The following is a 21,632-nucleotide window of genomic DNA, read 5'->3' as shown; positions in this document are numbered from 1 at the left end:
TCCAACATTCAAGGAATTTGGAAAATGCAAGCCAACTCAAAATGCATCCTATCCGTAATCACTGAGGCACTGCTTTGGGAAAAAAAAAAAAAAAAAAGAGGGGAAAGAAAACATATGCCTCAAAAGCAGGGAACAGAATCTGTTTCAGATTCACGTAGAAAACCAGAAGAAATATAAACATTTCTATGAAACTACCATCTCAATGGAACGGCATGCTTTTAGTGCATAGAGAGAGGAATGGGCACCAGAAAAAGGAGGTGATAGTACCTCCATATAAGTCTCTGGTGAGGCCCCATTCAGAGTATTAATACTAGAAACCACTTCTTAAAAAAAATATAAACAGTATGAAGTTGGTCCAGAGGGCAGCTGCTAAATGGTCAGTGGTCTCCATCATAAAGTGTGTGGGGATAGACTTATAGACCTCAATATGTATATTCTGGAGAAAGGTGGGAGAGAGGAAATATGTACAGACATTTACATATCTCTATGGCATAAATGCACAGGAGGCAAGTCTCTTTCAAATGAAAGCAAATTCTGGAATGAGAGGGCATAAGATGGAAGTTAAAAGGGGAAATGCTTCTTTACAGAAAGAATGCATAGAATAACCTTCTGATGGAGGTGGTGGAGACAAGGAATATATCTGGGGAGGAAGAGATTCATGGTATGGATGGTCTTACTGGATAGGCCATAAGGCCTTTATCTGTTATCATTTTCTATGTTTCTATGTTATTTAGCCTTACTCCATAAGAGAGGTGTTTCATCCCCTTTATCATTTTTGTCACCCTTTTTTGAACCTTTTCTAATTTTGCTATATTTTTTTGAGAAGGAGTAACCAGAACTGTACTTGAAGTCTCCCAGATGGACTCAAAGGTCATTTAATTCTTTTACTGTCTCTCTGCTTGCTTTTTTTTTTTTTTTTTCAATTAATGATCTTCTGTATTAATATCATATTTTCTTGACATCCATTAATCATAAGAACCTGGGTCAGACCAATGGTCCATCAAGCCCAGTAGCCCATTCTCACGGTGGCCAATCCAGGTGACTAGTACCTGGCCAAAACCCAAGGAGTAGTAATATTCCATGCTACCAATCCAGGGCAAGTAGTGGCTTCCCCCATGTCTTAATAACAGACTATGGGCTTTTCCTCCAGAAATTTGTCCAAACCTTTCTTAAAACCAGCTACGCTATCTGCTTTTACCACAACCTCTGGCAACATGTTCCAGAGCTTAACTATTCTCTAAGTGAAAAAATATTTCATTTATTGGTTTTAAAAGTATTTCCCTGTAACTTCATCGATTGTCACCTAGTCTTTGTAATTTTTGAAGGAGTGAAAAATCGGTCCACTTGTACCCGTTCTATTCCACTCACAATTTTGTAGAATTCAATCATATTTCCTCTCAGCTGTCTCTTTTCCAAGCTGAAGATCCCTAACCTTTTTAGTCTTTCCTCACATGAGAGGAGTTACAACCCCTTTATCATCTTGGTTGCTCTTCTTTGAACCTTTTCTAGTTTTACTATATCTTTCTTGAGATAAGGAAACCAGAATTAAACGCAATACTCCAGGTGTGGTCACACCATGGAACAATACAAAGGCATTATAAAATTCTTAGTCTTAATAATTTCTAGTCTTAATAATTTCTTAATAATTTGTTTACTTTTTTGGCCACCGCCACACACTGGGTGGAAGATTTCATCATATTGTCTGCAATGACACCCAGATCCTTTTATTGGGCGCTAACCCCCAAGGTAGACCCGGTCCAGGTGATTTATCACTTTTTAACTTGTCGATTTGGTTTAGTACATCTTCAAGATTCACTGAGATTTCTTTCAGTTCCTTCACATCATCACCCTTGAAAACCATTTCCGGTTCAGGTAGATCTCTTACATCTTCTTCTGTAAAGACCGAAGTAAAGAATTCATTCAGTCTCTCCAATATGGCCATATCCTCCCTGAGTGTCCCTTTTGCTCTTTGATCATCCAATAGTCCCATGGATTCCCTCGCAGGTTTTCTGCTTCTGATGTACCTTAAAACATTGTTATGAGTTTTTGCTTCTTTGGCAAGTTCCTCTTCATATTCTTTCTTAGCTCTTTTTTTTTTTTTTTTTTAATCAATGCTTTGCATCTAACTTGCCAGTGCCTGTGTCTCTTCTTATTTTCTTCATTTAGATCCTTTTTCCATTCTTTAAAGGATTTTTTTTTGGCTCTAGTAGCCTCTCTTAGTTTTTACCATCTTCTCTGGGAAGACATTCCTTACAATACTCTAGGAAAAAAAAATTCTATTCTATGTTAATGGTCACCCTTTATACATGAAACCCAATGCAGTTATGTAATATTTTACCAACTCTACAGTCCAATATAATGGATGTTCAAAGTTATGGTAGCATCTGACTGACTCATAATCTTTATCAAAATCTATAAGAGATATTATTGCAGCTGCAGTTGCCAAATCAAAATAAAATCATCTGACTTATTTATGGTTTACATGAGTTCCTTTCATGTTTTTACTGTTATAAGTTTGGCGACTTCCCAAATTTAAGCTAAGAAACTTAAATATGCAGGTAATATGTGTAATATGTAATGTATGGCAGCCTATATGCAAAAGTGTTTTTGCATTCTTGTTTCTGAAGGATGCTCAGTATATGTTTCAGTATCCTTGGTATAAGAACATAGTGAGGAACTTGTGGAGTCATCAGATAGAAATGTTACATGAGCATAAATATCTAATAAAAGCAGCAACTCTCTTTCTTCGCCCCAGGTTTCAAGTCAACAAGGCTGCTTCAGGGCACTTGGTTCACTGATGAAAGGAATTCCGGATTTAGTGCAAAATATCTTCCGATGAAATCTAGCATTAGTGATAGACCCAGTGCAAAGCTTTCAGCTTCTGTGACCACCTCGTGACACTTGTTTTCTCAATTTTCTACAGCATGCGATATCCCCAGAAGGAAAGCCTAATGGAGTAATGTGAGGACAGCACATTATTCCAGGCAGTGCATGGGATTAGTTTTTCAAACAGAAGATAATGCTATACTTATTATTGTAGGTAAAGCTTTCTTTCTTTTTTTTTTTCCTTTCAGCCAAGTGATTTTCTCCTATCTCTTGGGTATTGACTCAATCAGAACTTGCCTTATTGGATTTCAACACTTAAGGGTAATTCTATAAGACAGGTGCTAAAATGTGCATATTACATGCACAAATGTTTAGAATAATGGTATTTACATGTATACAGGATGTGCACTTAAATGTGCATAAATGTAAAATTCTGCCTTAGTGCCTTTCTGTAAATATCTGCTTAACTTATAAGGCACATACAGTACTTGCAAGGGGTAGGTGTACTAACAAGCGGAGTCAGGGCTGATCTTACCCCCACATATAACTTTTAGAATACTGTAAGTTACTGTAACTGTCTCTCTCCCAGAAGATCCCAGTCAGCATAAACTCATTGACCTTGTAGCCTACTACCAGCAGTGGCGTAGTAAGGGTGTGTGTGGTCCACCCCAGGCACAGTCTTCCTAAGGACACAGCGGCACCCCCTCCTCCTCTCTGCCCCCCTCGCTCCCTGCGTACCACCCTTGCCTTCCCCTATACCTTTTTGGCCCTCTCTCTGACGGCACTTCTGGGACCCACACCTAGGAAGTGATGTCAGAAAGAGTGCCAAAAAGGTACAGGGGAAGGCAAGGGGAGGATGCACATGCAGCGGGAAAGGGTTGCCACCACCCCGGGCGCGCCCTTACTAAGCCACTGATTACCAGGCTGGATTCTGTGATTCCTTGAACAAGTTTCTTTAACATCAAATGTAAAACAAAGAAATAAACAAACTTACAGTTCAGTTGTTCTTACAGAACCAACACTAAACTAGCACCTCCTATGAAATAGAGTAAGCTGGGAATGTATTTTCACACACTTTGTGAAGTAATATTATGTGGAGAGTTGATGTCCAAGATGAAGGCTTTATTTAAAATGAGAGGTGGTGGAGAGGAAAACGGTGACGGAGTTCAAAAAGGCTTGGGATGAACACAGAGGATCTAGAATCGGAAAATAATAGTAAATGTTGAAGAACTAAGGCCAGTACTGGGCAGACTTGCACGGTCTGTGTCTGTATATGGCCATTTTAGGGAGGATGGCTGGGGAGGGCTTCAGTGGCTGGGAAGATGAAGATGGACTGGAGTGAGTTTTGACGAAGACTTCAATAGTTGGAACCTAAGAACAGTATCGGGCAGAGCTTTGGATTCTTGCCCAGAAATAGCTAAGGAGGAGAAGAAAAAAAAACCCCAACAAATTTTTAGATTGAATCAGGTTGGGCAGACTAGATAGACCATTCGGGTCTTTATCTGCCGTCATCTACTATGTTACTAAGTTATTTTAAATAAAGCCTTCATCTTGGACATAAACCCTCCACAAGTCTTTTGTTTTGGTCGGTTTCCCTTTTGTGGAGGAACTGGGTCAACCTTTTTGTTTGGTTTACGTAGTAATATTATGTTCCAACTTCTCTCACTAAGCTGTATTTTGGTTAGCAAAATTCAAAAGTGTAACTAGGTGGAAACAATGCTTTTTCTATGTCCCTGTGCTAGCTAGATGGAGTCTGCTATCTCCTTACACACAAGAGAAAACGAGCCAGAAGAAAAGGGGGCTCAGCCCTCTGGATGAACAGCAGTGCACTCTGGGAGCTTATCTTAAAACAATACACTGTTTACACACACATCTCTACACAAAAGAGGAGAAAAAAACACTGTGCCAAAACCAACGTAAACAAAAACACAAAAAGAAGAGACATTCTTGGACTCCTGATGTAGGCTCTGTAGACAAAACATGGTCCGTGTTGGGTCTGGTTCCACTCTATATGTATAATTTATTAAAGTGTATTTTATAGCTTGAAGTTGTGGTCTTCTCTGCTAGTTTTTTGTTTACACAGATATATCTGACATTTAGACAGCCAGTGGTGCAGTAATTGGGGGGGGGGGGCAGGGAGGGCAGACTGCCCAGGTGCCATCTTGGCGGGGGTGTTGGCACCTCTCCTCCCCCCCCATGTGCCTCTTGAAATGTTCGTCAGTGTGAGAATTTTCCACCTCTTGCTTGCACTGCGGGACCAGGACATAACGTCAGAAGGGAGCCAAGGCCAGCGCGAGCAGGAGGTAGAAGATGCAGCTCGAACTGGCGAACATTTGAAGAGATATTCGAAGGGGGCGCTACAGCGGCATGGAAAAGTAGGGAGGTGCACGGTGTGGCATTGTTAGGCACCACTGCCTCGGGCACCTCCTTCCCTCACTATGCCACTGCTTACAGCAGATCAATGGCTGTCCTAAGTGTTAAAGCCTATCTCTAATGAGTGTATTTTAGAAATTACTCTAGTATTCTACATGGTGTTCGGAAAAAAACAGGAGCCCTTACATAGTTTCAAAATATTTTGCAATTATTTAAACATTTAATGCCTCTTTTACAAAGCCGCACTAGTGGCTGCCGCGCGGCAACAGTCCCGAAGCCCTTTAAATCTCTACGGGCTTCGGGGCTGTTAGCGCGGCTTTGTAAAAGAGGCCCTTAGCATGACCTTAGAAAATACATTAGTATAATGGGGAGAGGGGGGGTTAGTTCTTCTTCAACCTTGACCCATTCGTGAAGTCCTTGACGCCACTGAGTTGTTGGCTCAATGAATTCTGGGGTTTCATTAATTAAGAGCTTAATAATGGGTGTTCAAAAAGCTGTACTCGGTAAAAACAAGGCAAACTGAATAAGAGCAATTAAATGCCCAATAAGGACTGGTGCTATATGGTGGTAAACCTCTATAAGCATCCTGAAAAATGACAAGCAGATGTCTATTTGACTGATTTCTCAGAATGGCTTTTCACGCTAGTTTTCCGCCATAATCTATTTTGTATCTGGATAATATTGTAACATCTGTTTTACAAAAGCCTTCCCAGGGTGCTACACCATGTGTGCTCTTGGAAAGACTCGTGTCTGTAGCTGCAAATTTAATTTGGATAATATCTTTCCTGTTCTGGTTACCAAAGCTGCTGGCTAGGAGAGTGCTGCATAATGAATATGGAAAGAGAAATGGGAAAAGTTAGGCACTTTGCATGCTCATTTGCATATAAGTAGCCAGAATGTCCTTATACAGCAGCTAGGCTGATCTAAAAATTTTGGAAGCAAAACAAAAACATTGGCTGTGAGAAGCACATTTAGTGGACTGTGTCTTAAGCCTGATATTGCCTATGCACAATTTCTGGGAGTAAGATAAAAAAAGTAGTTTTTTAATAGAAAAGAAAAATGTTTCTTACTCGAGAACCGAATGAGTAGCTGCCTCAGAGTGGTAACGATACTGAAGAAGACACTGGTCTACTCGCAAGACTTCACCACCCTGTTGGAGATGTCTATAAAAGAACAGCAAATCTTCCGGGACACCCTTAAAAAACAACATTCAGAAGAAAAAGATTACCAGCAATTCATAGTTTAATTAATGCATTCTTGTTAGCCAAAGCTATTTTTTGGGGGTAAAAATAAATAAATATTTCTTCTAATACCTGAAGACAATGGGAAACATCGATCTATATTAATGCCAAAAATTTCCCAACTAGTGCTATGTCTTTATACAAATAAAAGATTAAATTACTTGAAACCCAGATGGGATTCCATGAAAATGAAGTAGTGTTAAATTAAGCTAAATTGATTTTGGGGATGTTACAGTAGTGAAACAACAGATTCGTTCTCACTTTTATTAATGGTCATAAAAACTCTAAATCTATCCCTTGAATACAGGGCAAAGTATTATCTGGAATAACCCATGGTACCCTCTGTAGCCTGTGTAGACCTTATGACTCACCCACATTTAATAAATTGATTACAATCTCTTATGTTATCATATAGCATGAATTCAGATTGGCTATTCCAGAATAATATGGTGTAGCATAAACACTGGAAATGATGTCCTAGCTGGCTGCCAATACGCCTATAAAAAAAGCAGTGCACAAAAACTTTCACTTCTAAGATCATTTGGGTTATATTCAGCCACTGAAGTCAGCAGTTTTTTAAATGTTGGTTGTGGTGAGCAAAAACAAAAAATCTGGATTTTCAGCACTTCCACTACTAGTACTACTACTACTACTTATTACTTATATAGCGGTGAAAGGCGTATTCAGCGCTCTACATTTTGACATTTATAGACAGTCCTTGCTCGGAAGAGCTTACAATCTAACTTGGACAGACAGACACGATAGGGTTGGGGGATGCAGAACCCAAGGTGAAAGGAGTTAAGAGTTGGAAGCACTCTCAAAGAGGTGGGCTTTTAACTGGGCCTTGAACACTGCCAGAGACGGAGCCCGCCGTAGGGATCCTGGCACCTGCACTTCTAGACAATATCCATATAAGGCGATCAGTGCTGAAATTTATCTATGCCAAAAGAGCAGCAAAATCTTGTGATATATAAAGCTGAATTCTGCGTATGGGATCTAGGTGGTAAATGGTCCACTCAAGTTTCAATGATCACACTTTTCTGTGTAATTTACAAAAGGATCTTATGAACACCAAGGGGCCCTTTTACTAAAGCCGTGACAAAAGTGACCTTAGTGCGTCCCTTGGATAGGTCTTTCCCACACGCTAAGGCCATTTTGCCATGGGATCTGGACAATCAGAATCTTAGGCCACTCCCAGTACATCCCAGAATGCACTATGAGATGGGCCTAACATTCTGGTTGACCCAGGTGCCTAAGGCCCCTCCTATAGGAGGGACCTTAAGCATCTGGGTCAATCAGGCCCCTTCCCAGAGCATCCCAAGATGCACCAGGAAGGGGCAGGCCCTCCATTCCGTCGAAGGCGGGCCTGCTGCCGGATACAGGTAGGAGCCGTCCATCCAATGAAACAAGGTTAGAGGGGGGCCTGGGGAGGTTCAGGTTGGGGGGTAACTTTCGGGGGGGGTGTGTGAGTGGTCCAGGGGTGGCACCTTTTAGGGGGTGTTGGCAGGAGGGATTGGACATCCCTCCTGCCAGGGAACATTGGCAGGGGGTCACGGGGTGTTGGCAGGAAGGATTGGGCATCCCTCCTGCCACCAATCATTGGGGAGGGTTTGGGGAATCACGGCAGGAGAGATTGGGCATATCTCCTGTCGGGGAACATTCGGGGAGTTGTAGTGGCTTCGGGCAGGAGGGACTGGGCATCCCTCCTGCTGCGATCATTACAGGGGCAGGGAGACAGGTTGCCTGGGTCGCTGAGCTGATCGCGGCGGCCACCATCATCTCAGCAGCCCAACCCGGAACTTATATCTGTTTTGATTTAGTCTATGTCAAAACATAAGTTCCGTTCAGGCAACCTGTCAAAGTTTTTGATTATGGCTGCTGGACGACTAAGTATAGTTTGGCTCACATCCCACCTTACCCACTCCTCCAAAAAACACCTCTTTTCGCTCTGGGCGCACAGAAGCAGGGAAAAGGCCTAAGCTGGTTTTAGAAACTTCTAAAACACTGTTTGATTATCGATACTTGGACAACCTGTCTCTTTGATCGTCCAAGTACCGATTTAGGCGTGTTTTTAGATGTTTTTTCTAAAAATTTCTACTTACACATTTAGGACATTTGCCCATGTCAGAAGTAATCTAAAATGACCTCCATGATATGAATAAGTGAGGAGAAGAATTTCCAGAAAAGAGATTGATAATGATTTCACTTTTTAGATGGTAAAATTATGGTCTTACCTGTTAATTTTCTTTCCTTTAGAAGCAGCAGATGAATCCAGACTAGTGGGTATAGCTCACATCGACCAGCAGGTGGAGATAGAGAACTGATTAACAGTTGGCCTTAAAGCATGGTGTTCCTCCTGTTGATCCAGTTATGCATTTTGCCCAAGCAGCCCGAAAGGAGCATGAGCATCCACAAAACTTCATTCCAGTAGAAAATGTGCCACTAAATAATACAATTACCAACCATATCCCAACTGAAACAATAAACAAACACCCTACACACATACAGTGCCCTTGGGGAGGGGCTCTGGATTCATCTGCTGCTTCTAAAGGAAAGAAAATTAACAGGTAAGACCATAATTTTACCTTCCATAGCAAAGCAGCAGATGAATCCAGACTAGTGGGATGTAGCAAAGCAAACTCAAACCGGGTGGGACGCCAATGCCACCTCCGCCAGCACTGCAGCGCCAAAACTTGCCTCCGCACTGGCCGCTACGTCCAAACGGTAATGCTTCGAAAAGGTGTTACCCGATGACCAAGTGGCCGCCCGGCAAATTTCCTCCAAAGACATCCCCCCGGACTCTGCCCAAGACGTAGCCAACGCCCGAGTGGAATGAGCATGAAGGTGCTCCGGCACTTTCTTCCCTGTCAACACATAAGCCGAAGCAATCGCCTCCTTGACCCAACGCTCAATGGACACTTTAGACGCCGCCATCCCCTTGTGTTTACCCGCGAACAATACAAAGAGATGGTCCGATCTACGAAAATCATTCGTCACCCCCAAATAATGGAGAAGCATAAGCCGTACATCCAGTAGACGCAAAGACAAAAATCGTTTACCCCAATCCTCCTTCCGGAAGGACAGGAGGAATAAACTTTGGTTCATATGAAAGGAAAAAATCACCTTAGGCAGGAAGGACGGCACCGGCCGCACCGATACCCCCGACTCAGAAAAACGTAAAAAGGGTTCTCTGCAAGAAAGCGCCTGGAGTTCCGATACTCGCCTCGCCGAAGCCATCGCCACCAAGCACACTGTTTTCAGCGTGACATCCTTCAAAGTGGCCGCTGACAGGGGCTCAAAAGGTGCCCCCTGCAACCTCCCAAGGACGAGTTTAAGATTCCAGGATGGACAAATTCGCCTAACCGGCGGGCGGATATGGTGAACTCCTTTGAGGAAACGGACCACGTCCGGCTGCAAAGCTAGCGACGCGCCAGCCACCCGGCCCCTGTAACAGGCAATGGCCGCCACCTGAACCTTTAAAGAGTTATAGGCTAATCCTTTCTCTACGCCTTCCTGCAGAAAAGCAAGAATAGCCGGCAGAGATGCATGGAAGGGCGCGATACCCTGTCGTCCGCACCAAGCATCAAAAATCTTCCAGACTCTCGCATAGGAGGTCGAAGTCGAAATCTTCTTAGCTTTCAGAAGCGTGGTAATCACCTGCTCCGAATAGTCCTGCAGTGGCCCAAGAACCCGCTCAAACCAACGGAGGGGAGGGTGGAGAAGGGACCTGGGAGGGCCCAGGTGTAGCTCCCAAAGCCGGCACCGCTCAGCCAGGCACCCCTGTCCTACTGAAAAAGACCGAGTCTTAACAGAGGAAGCCACAGGAACACCACCTAAACCGGCCCCAGCCAGAATCCAGGAGCTAGTAGAGTAAGCTCCATTCCTGCTGGGAGATAGAGCAAAACTGGATCAACAGGAGGAACACCATGCTTTAAGGCCAACTGTTAATCAGTTCTCTATCTCCACCTGCTGGTCGATGTGAGCTATACCCACTAGTCTGGATTCATCTGCTGCTTTGCTATGGAATGTGAAGTTCTCTAATTGTGCTGAAAGTGAGTCTCCTCAGTAATAGTGAATAAAACTGGGATCACCAACATTGGGTTTTTTTCTTTTTTAATAAATATGAAATAACAATCAGAATTATCAGAAATACCCTTTCACCTGGGTACAGACTTCACTACTGTATCTACCCAAAAGTTGGTCTTACCTTGAGCCATTTTCATGGCTGGTAAGTACTGGTTTCTGAGGCTTTTTCCTCCTTTTGAATATGAATCAGCCTGTACATGCTTTAACCTTTGGGTAGATACAGTAGTGAAGTCTGCACCCATCATGTCAACCTGGTGAAAGGGTATTTTTGATATTGCTTTTTTTTCACTAATTTGTGTCTTTGGCTATAACAATCAAAAGCACCATACTTGTTAAAAAAAAAAAAACCCCACAGAAATGAAGAAACTAAGAAACATAATAATCATCTTCCTTTGACCTCAACAATATAAGGGGAGAGAGAAATTAGGATAAACAAAGGAAGGTTAAAGGAAAAATAAATAAATACTCTTAAGGGCTTAACATACCGCCTCTTTTACAAAGCCGCTAGCGGCTGCCCTGCAGCAAAAACCCTGAAGCCCAATGGGCTTTAGGGCAGTTACTACAGCAGCAGCCGCTAGCATGGCTTTGTAAAAGGAGGGGCGGGGGATAGGCATCGATATCATCTTTCTATTTCATACCAACTTAAAATTTAATATCTCTAGATAATATCTTCTTCATATCTAGAAATGATCTAAGTTTTTCAGGTACAAAAAAGACATATCATATATACCCAAATATAAGATGAGATTTTTGGGCCAAAAAAATGGCCCCAAAATGGGAGTCTCGTTATATATTGGGGTCAAACCCCCCCCCCCCCTCCACCTGGACTTGTTGCAGGCCTCTCATCTCCTGTCCCAGCCACTCATGACAATTTTTTACCTCTCTCCCGCTTACCTTTTTGAATCCCTGGTGGTCCAGCGGTATACCGCGCAGGAACGAGCTTCCCGCGCTCCTGCCCCATGCTGAGCCCCTCTGAATGGCTGCTGTGATTTCTTGCAGTCCATTGGTGTACTGGGCAGAAGTGAGCTTTTTGTGATCCTGCTGGGCACTGAGCTGCTCGCTAAATGGCTGCTACCGGTTCTCGTGGGACTCGTAAGAACTGGTGGCAGCCATTCATGGAGTGGCTCAGGGCAGGCAGGAGCACAAAAAGTTCGCTTATGCCCGGTACACTGCTGGGCCATGAAAACTTGAGGCGGCCATTCATGGAGGGTACTTAGCACGGGCAGGAGCATGGAAAGCTCGCTTCTGCCCGGTACACCGCTGAACTACCAGGGATTCAAAAAAGTATACAGGGGGAGGTGAGAGGGAGATAAAAAAATTGACAGCAGGGACAGGAGATGGGAAGGATCCCTCTTGTTCTGGCCTACCAGGTCATAAGGCAGGCCCGGTGGAGGCCTGTATGACATCAGAAGAGAAGGGGGATAGGGCAGGGAGGGGGGCTGGGTGCAGAGGGAGGGAGGGGAGACCGGGTGGAAAGCCTGGCAGGGAGAGAGCGGAGCTGGGTGCAGAGCTGGCAGGGAGGGAGGGGGAGCAGGGTAGAGAGCCTGGCAGGACAGAGAGGGAGATGGCTGTTGTGCAGAGCCTGGCAGGGAGTGAGGGGGGCTGAGTGCAGAGCCTGGTAGGGCACATTAATATTACCCCCACCCCCCCCCCAACCCGTCTTATATTCAAATCAACCTTTTTTTCATCTTTTTGGAGGGGGGGAAAAGAGTACCTCGTCTTATTCTCGGATTGACTTATATTTGAGTATATAGTTCCTCCATGTTTGTTTATGTATTTGCAAGCGTATGCCAGTAAGAAAGAAGCACCTATATCCTTTGTTTCCAAAACCAGTTTCCTTCTGTCTTGAGGATCTTTAGTTACATTGGGATAAACCCAAATCTTTTGACCATGGAATAGAGCCTGGGTATTCCAGAAATAAAGTCATCACATTATTCCGGAAATAAAGTCATCGCATTATTTAGATCTTGTTCAAAAACAAAAGTTAATATCAGCGTTGCTTTCTACCACCAACATGGTTTTCAGTGTAAATTGTCTTCTGAGGCTAGAATCCTAGATTTATTACAGATTTTTATTACTTCCTCTGCTTGTAAGTTCAATTTGCTGCAAAAGTAAAAGAGCACCTCCACCACAGAAAGGTTTAGGTGCCATCATTCGAGTATATCATCTGTTTGACCTTGACTAAATAGGAATCCCGTCAGAAACCAGAATCTGCCTAACTTAAAGAAGGGGTACATTTATTTTTTACTGCAAACCTTCCTCCCATACTTCTTCGACTGACCAATCATATAGCAGACCTTTTAACATCACACGTAATACGCTTGGTAACAATTATTTTAATTAGCCACAAGAGCTTACAGTACTTCAAAAGTTAATAACATGAAAATGGCTTTTTAAAAGTAATTACAGTGGTTCTGAAGTTCACCATAAAAGTTTATAAAGTGTTCCAATGTGCTTGCTAAGCCTAGCATCCTTTAAAAGCAAAGAAATGTTAGTGGGTTGTTGAGGGGGAGGGGGAGGAGAGAAAATGTTAATCATTATTTCTGGGCAAGACCAAAGAAGATCTGGATTCACTCACATGTCTTATTTTGATGGGTTAGTTTGAATTGGAAAAAATTCAAATGACCTAGCTATGACTTCAACAAATAATTGCTAATTAACTTCAGTCAGTCTGATGATTATATAGTATATACTAACCAGCAAATACAAAGACAAGACAGAATGTAAACCTAGAACTAAAGTGAGTGATTATAAGGAAATAATAAAACAGGGTTTGTCTAAAATTAAAAACTAGTTTTCATGAATAAGATGAAACCAGGAATTTAAATAATGTCATAACCTGACCAAGGATGTCTTGGGAAACAGATCCTGGTATTCATATTCCTCCCCCCCCCCCTCCCAACACAATGACAACCAACACCTTTAATATCATATAGCATGCTGGGACTTGTATAGCTGGTACCCTACAGATCATGAGCATTACCAGAGAATCCAACATTTTTAGGTGCTTTCCCATCTAAGTACTATGTAATCAGGCTCAACACTACCAACATGCCAAGACCTTTAGTCAAACTTATAAGGAATTATAAGAAGCAGTGTTGGATATATGAATTGTGCACTGTTGCTTCAATGGGGTTAAATTTGGAAACTGATTGGGCTTTCTTGATTTGAATATTAAGTTTCCTATTGGTTGAGTAATATCATGTGACCCTATAAGTAGAGCATCAGGCTTGATGCCATTATGGAGATCCTACATGGCATTCTTTCTCCCCTAATTCCACTATCCTGGAATTCTTCAAAACCTGACAATACCAGATCCACCCACATACTCAAACTATCTTTCCCCTCGTTAAAAGGCGTCATGTATGCAGGTAAATTAGGGAAATCCCTTTTCTTCAAATTCACTGAGCTTTGGAACAACCTCCATGCCCCGCTACGGAACCTAGGCTCATTCCAATTATTCCAAAAGCATCTCAAAACCTGGCTTTTCTCCAAAACATAAAGCTATCTATTTAAAATGTAAAGCTAGCTATCCTCTTCATAGCCTCTAATTTCTTATTATGCCCTTCCCTCATTTATTGAATTACCTGTAAACTATACCAAGCTCTATCTTTATGGAGATGATGCGGTATACAAACTTAAGGTTTAGTTTAGTTTAGGAAGAGTAAAACAAAATACATAAAGTTGAGTTTAGGTGGATGACTTGTTTTACTGTTATTTAAATGTTTGAGCAATTGTATGTTAATCTTTGCTAACTGGTGTTATTTGAATTTGATAGGACCGCACCCTGAAGCAGCAATATATTCGCAAAACATGGCTATTGTTTGGTAATGGATCCTTTTACTTTATAAAACTAAGGGCTCCTTTTACAAAGGTGCGCTAGCGGTTTTAGTGCACGCGCTAGTCGCTACCACCTTTAGAGCAGGCGATCATTTTTCAGCTAGCACACGCTAATCTTGCGCGTGCGCTAAAAACGCTAGCGTACCTTTGTAAAAGGAGCCCTAAATGAAAGTTAAATAACTATTTATGAGCACAATAGATATTTGGACCAGTATTAAGACCTATGACAATATTTGACCTATGACAATATTAAGACCTATGACAATATTTGGACCAATATTAAGACCTATGACAATGCAAAGATTGATTCCCCATGTGAAATAAGTCACTACCAAGGTCTGGTGAATTGTATTGAGATGTTTTATGAGTATTTGTGATAGCGCTGTGATATTATCAGCTGTAAATGCACTCAGAGCAGTGTTGTACGGAAATTTTGTGATGTAGATATTCAAAGGGGTTTAAGCAAGTAGGAGAGGTTCCTGCCTACTTAAAGCCTAATCATCAGGCTGAAAGAGGATATTTAATTGGGCAATGCCACTGAATATCCCTTCTGACTGCCATAGCCCTGTTAGTGCTGGGATGGTCCAAGGGGCAGTGTGAGAGACACAGGAATTGTGGTCCCGACATCATGGTGGAGGAGGTAGGGAAGGGGAGAAGCTAAATATTTTGGTGAGGGGAAGGGGAAGGGAGTGGGGAGGGCAGCAGAGAGATGCTGGATATCTTGGGGAAAATAGATAGGAAAGGGGAAATGCTGGCCACCTTGTTGGGGGAAGTAGGGAAGGAGAGATGTTAAGCTACAGAGTGACAGGGAAGAGAAGGAAAAGAAAGGACACATTGAACATGGAAAGGGAAGACAAATGACTGAAATTTCATCTAGGCCTGTGGTCTCAAACTTGCGGCCCACCAGGTACTATTTTGAGGCCCTCGATATGTTTATCATAATCACAAAAGTAAAATAAAACAGTTTCTTCATCATGTTTCTTTAGCTATAAATGACAATATTATTATTAAGACTTAGCCAAAAGGAAAGATTTATAAGCTATAAAGAGTTTTACCTCATGCAAAATTGTCATTTCTTTAATAAGACATTAACTATTTTTTTTCTGAGGCCCTCCGAGTACCTACAAATCCAAAATGTGGCCCTGAGACTACTGATCTAGGCTGTTAGATACCCTTGGGCTGGTCCTGAGCCAGACTACTCCTGTTCCAGGATTCTGCTACAAAGGTTATTGGGTCAAGACAAGGCAGCACTTCCATGGAGGGAACGTTAATGCAAAAAAAGGCAGCAGTGATTATTCAGAGCTGGAGTAGGATCAGATGGTGGGAGGATCAAAAGAATAATATATGTTGTGGGGTTAGAAAACTAATACAATATATAGTAGAGTGGGGATAAGATGAGGTTTTGGATGTGTGTTGAGGGGAAGGGTTTGTGCTTCTAGCAGATTCTTATGCATGCCTCGAGGCAGATGAAAATGCTGATGTAGAAATGTTTTCATAACCACTTGTATTCCTCTTGTAAAATGGGAGATACATATTGGTATGTTTGGCCTGCCCAAACTACTACTTCTCCTTACCATGTCTCCTTGTTATGCAGACCTAAGACAGTATCACCATGTGCAAATAGTCATCTTCCTAAAATGGCTTTTACATGTGTCTACTAATATACAATTTGTAAAAGCTGCTATTTTCACACGGGGATGCTTCTAAATTAAGGGCCTTACATTTCACTATGTAACTTTTGTTGTGCTATTAACACATATTTAGTAGTTTCTTATAGAAAGCATTACCATAATTGAAACCAGAATAAAAGAATAGTAGAGTTAAAATTCTCGCATATTACAATTTATCATAGGATTCTTTTGGGTCTTATTCAAATGTTCCTAATCCCTACTAATACTGCTGCTTTACTTTGTTCATAGCCTGGTGGGACACTCAATCACATCTCTCTGGTCTCAGAAGAGGAAGTCACTGACACTGTTATGTTTGCTAAGTTATGAATTATTACAGTTCCTATTTTCCATCTTTCTTCCAATCCCCCTCAATACCTGAACTACAGTTAGAAAACCCAGATCTAAAGGTAGCCATTAATTCATTGGATAAAAAGTGAAAGCAGGAAAAGTTTTAAAAAGGGATAAAAAACAAACAAACCGTGCCTCCTGAAGCTCTCTTCTTAATGAACCAGTCAAAAGCAATTTTATAGGGGAAAGGTAACAGCTCGTTTGCAGTTTAGCTAGTACATCATCTCTTCTCCTTGGACTATGTTCAGATACTCATTACTGTTCGGTTTCTGGACTGCCATGCCAACAATATTGGAGTCTGCTCTACATCCTGATTTCTTCCCAAGCACCTTGACAGATTGCTTAATGACCTGATGACATTCAACAACTACTCAGTCTCTCCAAACACCAAAATTGTTCTTAACCTTTTTTGGCTTTTACTTGACCCAATTTATCAGGGAAATCTTAGGAATCATTCTTGCTTGTCTTGAAGCAGGCATGTCTCTTAGAGAATAATGATATAAAACAATAGTTGAAATTGTCTTTAAAATCTGGCCACATTCAGTTGAGAGGTCAGAGAACCCCTTTCAGCTCGAGTTCTAAAGCATATGCAGAGTAGATCAGAAAGACACCTTTGCAACACACTTGCAGAAGGGAAAACTGGGGAGACAGGGCACAGCCTACTGAGAAAGGAGGTGGAACTGAAAGATGTAGATGACATCCTTCTGCAAGAACTCTGCGGTTTTGGGTATAAGACCCACTTGTCAGGACTCCTGTCCCTCCTGTACTGGAATAATGGTTAGACCTAGTGCTGCCAGATTCAGGAAAAAAATTTTTGATTCAATTTGAATCGATTCAGCCTATTGAATTGGTTTTTCAATTCGATTTGATTCGATTTTCCAATTGGGTGTTTTTTTTCAAACTAAACTAACTAAACTAAACTTTAGGTTTGTATACCGCATCTTCTCCACGATCGTAGAGCTCGGCACGGTTTACAGGACTAAGATAGAATGGAACTCCAAAGGATGATTGTGGATTAAGAGTAAAGGAGGAACAGAGGGTTTAGGTACCAGAGAGGGGGGAGGTGTTATATTTTTGAGAAAAGCCAAGTTTTCAGATGTTTTCGGAAGAGTTGGAGGGAGCTTGAATTTCGGAGAGGGGATGTAAGGTTGTTCCAGAGCTCGGTGATTCTAAAGGGGAGGGATGTCCCTAGTTTTCCAGCATGGGATATACCTTTTATAGACGGGAAGGATAGTTTTAATTTTTGGGAGGATCTGATGGAATTGGGATTAGAGGAATTCCAAGATAGTGGAATAACGGGAGGAAGAATGCCGTGAAGGATCTTGAAAGTTAGGCAGGCACATTTAAAGTGGACCCTGGAGATTATTGGAAGCCAGTGAAGCTTGGACAGAAGTGGTGCGACGTGATCAAATTTACTTTTTGCGAAAATAAGCTTAGCCGCAGCATTCTGAATCTGTTGGAGTCTGAGGAGGCTTTTCTTAGTTAGGCTTAAGTAGATAGAGTTGCAATAGTCTAATCTGGAAAGGATGATGGATTGTACAAGGATGGCAAAGTGTTTTTGATGGAAACAGGATCTCACTTTCCTCAGCATATGAAGGCTAAAGAAGCATTTTTTTACCAGGGAGTGGAGGTGGTCATTGAAGGATAGTGAGGAGTCCACGATGATGCCCAGAACTTTGCTTGAGAACTCAAGCTGTAGTGTGGGGCCAGAGGACAGTGGAATGGAGGTGGGTAAATGGTCTAATATTGGACCGAGCCAAAGTAGTTTTGTTTTGGAATCATTTAGTTTCATTTGAACAGTGAGGGCCCAGTTTTGGAGGTTCGATATACATGAGGATATGTTCTCGGAGAGGTTAGTGAGGTTCGAGTCGGTCTCGAGGAGGACAAGGATGTCATCAGCATAAGTGTAAAGTGTTTCAAGGGGGGATAGATGGAAGAGTTTCAGAGAGGACATATAGATATTGAAAAGAATAGGAGATAGAGGTGAACCTTGCGGGATTCCACATGTCGGTTTCCAGGGGGAGGATGAGGTGCCGTTCATGCTAACGGTGTAAGAACGGGAACATAAGAATTTTGAGAACCAGTCTAGTACTGTGGAGTTGATGCCTATCTCGGAGAGTTGGAAGACTAGAATATCATGATGGACAACGTCAAAAGCAGCAGAAAGGTCAAATTGTAGGAGAACAGCGAACTTATTACGGGAATGAAGTTGTTGAACCTTAGAGATGAGTGAGGCCAATAGGGATTCGGTGCTGAAATTGGGTCTGAATCCATATTGGTAAGGAAGGAGAATAGAGAATCTTTCTAAGTAGAATGAGAGTTGGGAAGATATGATAGACTCTAGCATCTTGGTTAGGAGAGGGATATTTGCTATTGGACGATAGCTGGATGGAGTGGAGGGGTCTAGATCTGATTTTTTCAGTAGTGGGGTCAAAGCAATGTGTCCCATTTCAGAAGAGAATAGGTCCGATAGAAGGGCAGAGTTTATAAGTTTGGTGAGAGATGCGATGGCCTGTGTGGGAATTTTCTCGAATAGGTAGGAGGGGAATGGGTCCAAGGTACAGTTGCAAGTTTTTAGTTTGAGGCAGAGTTTAGAGACCTACGATTCGGAGACGAGCTCAAAGGCAGTCCAAGATCTGTCAGCTGGGATGGGGTTGGAGATAGGTAGTGTAGGGATAGAATCGGTGGGCGCCAGGGAATTGTAGGAGACTGGAGGCAGGAAGGAGCATCTTAGAGAAGTAACCTTTTCATAGAAGAATTTTGCTAGAACATCAGTTGACGGAGAAGAGGGGAGCGGGGTGGAGTCGTTTTTAGAGGTTAAGGAGCGCCAGATGTTAAACAGTGCACTGTTCAGGTTGTTGGATCTGGAGATCTTGGCTCCATAGTAGTTCTTCCTAGCTTTTTTAATATTGTATTGTAGAGCTTAATATTGACCCTCCAGGTCTGTCTGTCTGTAGGGGAATTAGATTTTTTCCATTTGCGCTCCAAAGCTTGACATTTCTGCTTCAGTTCTCTGTGAAATGGAAGATACCAAACATCCTGGTGGGTTTATTTTATAGCCTCTTCACCCCCTTTGCCTTTTCCTAACCACACTGGCACTGTGGTGTAAACAAAATAAACAAACAAAAAAGACTTTTCCTCTCTCTGTTAAATCCTAGCTCACGTTTGTGGTCTAACACCAGCTCTGGCAGGATACACGTTTCAAATCTGACATATTGTAATCAAAAAATGGAAAATAAAATTAGTTTTTCTACCTTTTGTTGTCTGGTCATTATTCAAATCTTGTTGGTCCCAGGCTCTGGTTGTCTTCTGATAACTTGCATGCCAGGGTCTTCTTCTTTCTTCGTGCTAACCATCCATCTGCCATCTCTGTCCTCCCCTTCCATTTCCCTTCCCTCCCCGGAGGTCTGGCATCTTTCTTTTTTTTTCGCCTCCATCCACAGATCCACCTTTTCTTAACTACCCTTTCATCCAGCATCTCTCCCTCCTTCCCCACCACCCCAGGGTCCACCATCTCTCCCTTTCTTTTCCCAACTACCATCCTATCCAGTATCTCTATCCTCCCCTCCACACCATCCCTTGTGTCCAACTTCTCTCCCTTTCTGTTCCTTCCCTCCCTAAATCCCATTGGCTCCTCTATTTTTAGACCCATTATTTCTTCCCCCCATATGCACGTCTCTTTGAACCCCCATTCCCTCCCTCCATGTACTTCTACACCAGGGCCCCTCCTCTGCTGAAGGTCTGCACCTCCCCCTGAAGGCCTGTACCCCACCCCTGAAAGCCTGTCCCCCATCCCTAAAGGCCTGTCCCCCCTTGAAGGCCTGTCCCTCTGAAGGCCTATGCCACCATCCTTGGCTTGTTCCCCCCTTTGAAGGCCTGTCCCCCCCTTTGAAGGTCTGTTCCCCCTTGAAGGCTTGTCCCCCCTAAAGGCCTGCCTGTCCCCCCTGAAGGCCTGTGCCACCATCCCTGGCCTGTCCCCCCTTTGAAAGCCTGTCCCCCCCTTAAAGGTCTGCACCCCACCTTGAAGGCCTATTCCCCCCTTAAAGGCCTGTTCCCGCCTTGAAGGCCTGCAGCCCCCAAAGGATTGCCCCCCCACCCAAAGGACTGTGCACATCCTCCCTCCCCCCCCCCCCCCGGGAAGGCCTCCATGTTCCCCCTGGCCTCCCTGCACTGTTTACCTTATAGTTTCAGCCTGCAGCGAAGAACGCGGTTACAGCGTCTTTGCAAAGTGCTTTGAGCTGTTTCCTCTGCTGCGGTCCCACCCCTCCTCTGATGTCAGAGGCAGGATTGCGGCTCAGGAAACAGCTTAAAGCACTTTGCAAAGACGTTGTAACCGTGATCTTCGCTGCAGGCTGAAACTATAAGGTAAACGGTGCAGGGAGGCCTTCCCAGGGTAGGGGGAGGGGGATGCGCAGTCCTTCGGGGAGGCCAGGGGGTAGCGGGAGGCCAGGGGGAAAGCCAACAGCAGCACTTCTTGACTGACCCTCCCTCCTCACCCTCTAAAGCAGATGCGGCAGCAGCCAGCCAGTAAGAGCAGCACTGCCACTCCTGCTTTAGGGGGTGAGGGGAGAGGGTCCGAATCGGGAAGCCAATTTTTTTTTTTTGTTTTGAATCGATTCGAATTGATTCACCCGAAGTGAATCGGTGAACCGATTCAAATCGTGAATCGGGCAGCACTAGTTAGACCAGAGGTATAAAGAAGGACTTAGCCAGTAGAATACAGGTCATTGGTGATCTCTCTCCAAGAATACTGTATCCTATTCTGCAGGCTATGGTACTGACATCCAAAACAATGTATTGCAGTTAGCTTCAGTTAATCACATAATTTTCTTTTTTCAAAATTTGGGGGTGTCCTCCGCATAACATTTGACAAGACAGCCCCCTCCCCCATGGAATTCATTTCTGCAATCTTAAACTAAACTTGAGGCTTTAGGAATAAAATGCAAAGTGGAGATCTTTAATATTCCCCGTGGAGAACAGCAAGGGGTGGTTGTACACTGCTTAGCCTTTGAGGGGGATATTATTATGCTTGTAGTTGTCTGTATGTGGAAATTGTAAGCTATGTTCTTATGTAAATGTAACCACAAAATAGGGTGGAATAAAATCAAGTTATACATTAAAAAAAAAAAAAAAAAAAAATTCTGCTGAAACACTACATTCAGTTTGTCAGGGGAAAAAAATGCAAAATTAACTTTTGACCATGAAATTTTCCAGCATTTCATCAGCATATTCTGGTTTATTGCTGCAT

At 42.9% G+C, this 21,632-nt stretch overlaps 1 protein-coding gene across 6 annotated transcripts in view; it reads right to left on the bottom strand.

Annotated features, from left to right (window-relative positions):
* The window catches only part of B3GNTL1 (UDP-GlcNAc:betaGal beta-1,3-N-acetylglucosaminyltransferase like 1), a 315,188-nt gene that overhangs the window by 46,982 nt on the left and 246,574 nt on the right, over positions 1 to 21,632 (bottom strand). For all 6 annotated transcript variants that reach the window (XM_033961211.1, XM_033961214.1, XM_033961213.1 and 3 more), the window contains one exon: positions 6,270 to 6,394. In XM_033961211.1, the coding sequence (XP_033817102.1) occupies positions 6,270 to 6,394 (125 nt within the window). The remainder of the gene's footprint in view (positions 1 to 6,269; positions 6,395 to 21,632) is intronic.

This window comes from Geotrypetes seraphini, chromosome 10 (assembly GCF_902459505.1).
Source record: "Geotrypetes seraphini chromosome 10, aGeoSer1.1, whole genome shotgun sequence".
In the NCBI taxonomy this organism is placed as follows: Eukaryota; Metazoa; Chordata; class Amphibia; order Gymnophiona; family Dermophiidae; genus Geotrypetes; species Geotrypetes seraphini.
Note: the sequence above shows the minus strand (reverse complement) of the source record. Positions and strands in the feature narration are given on the sequence as shown.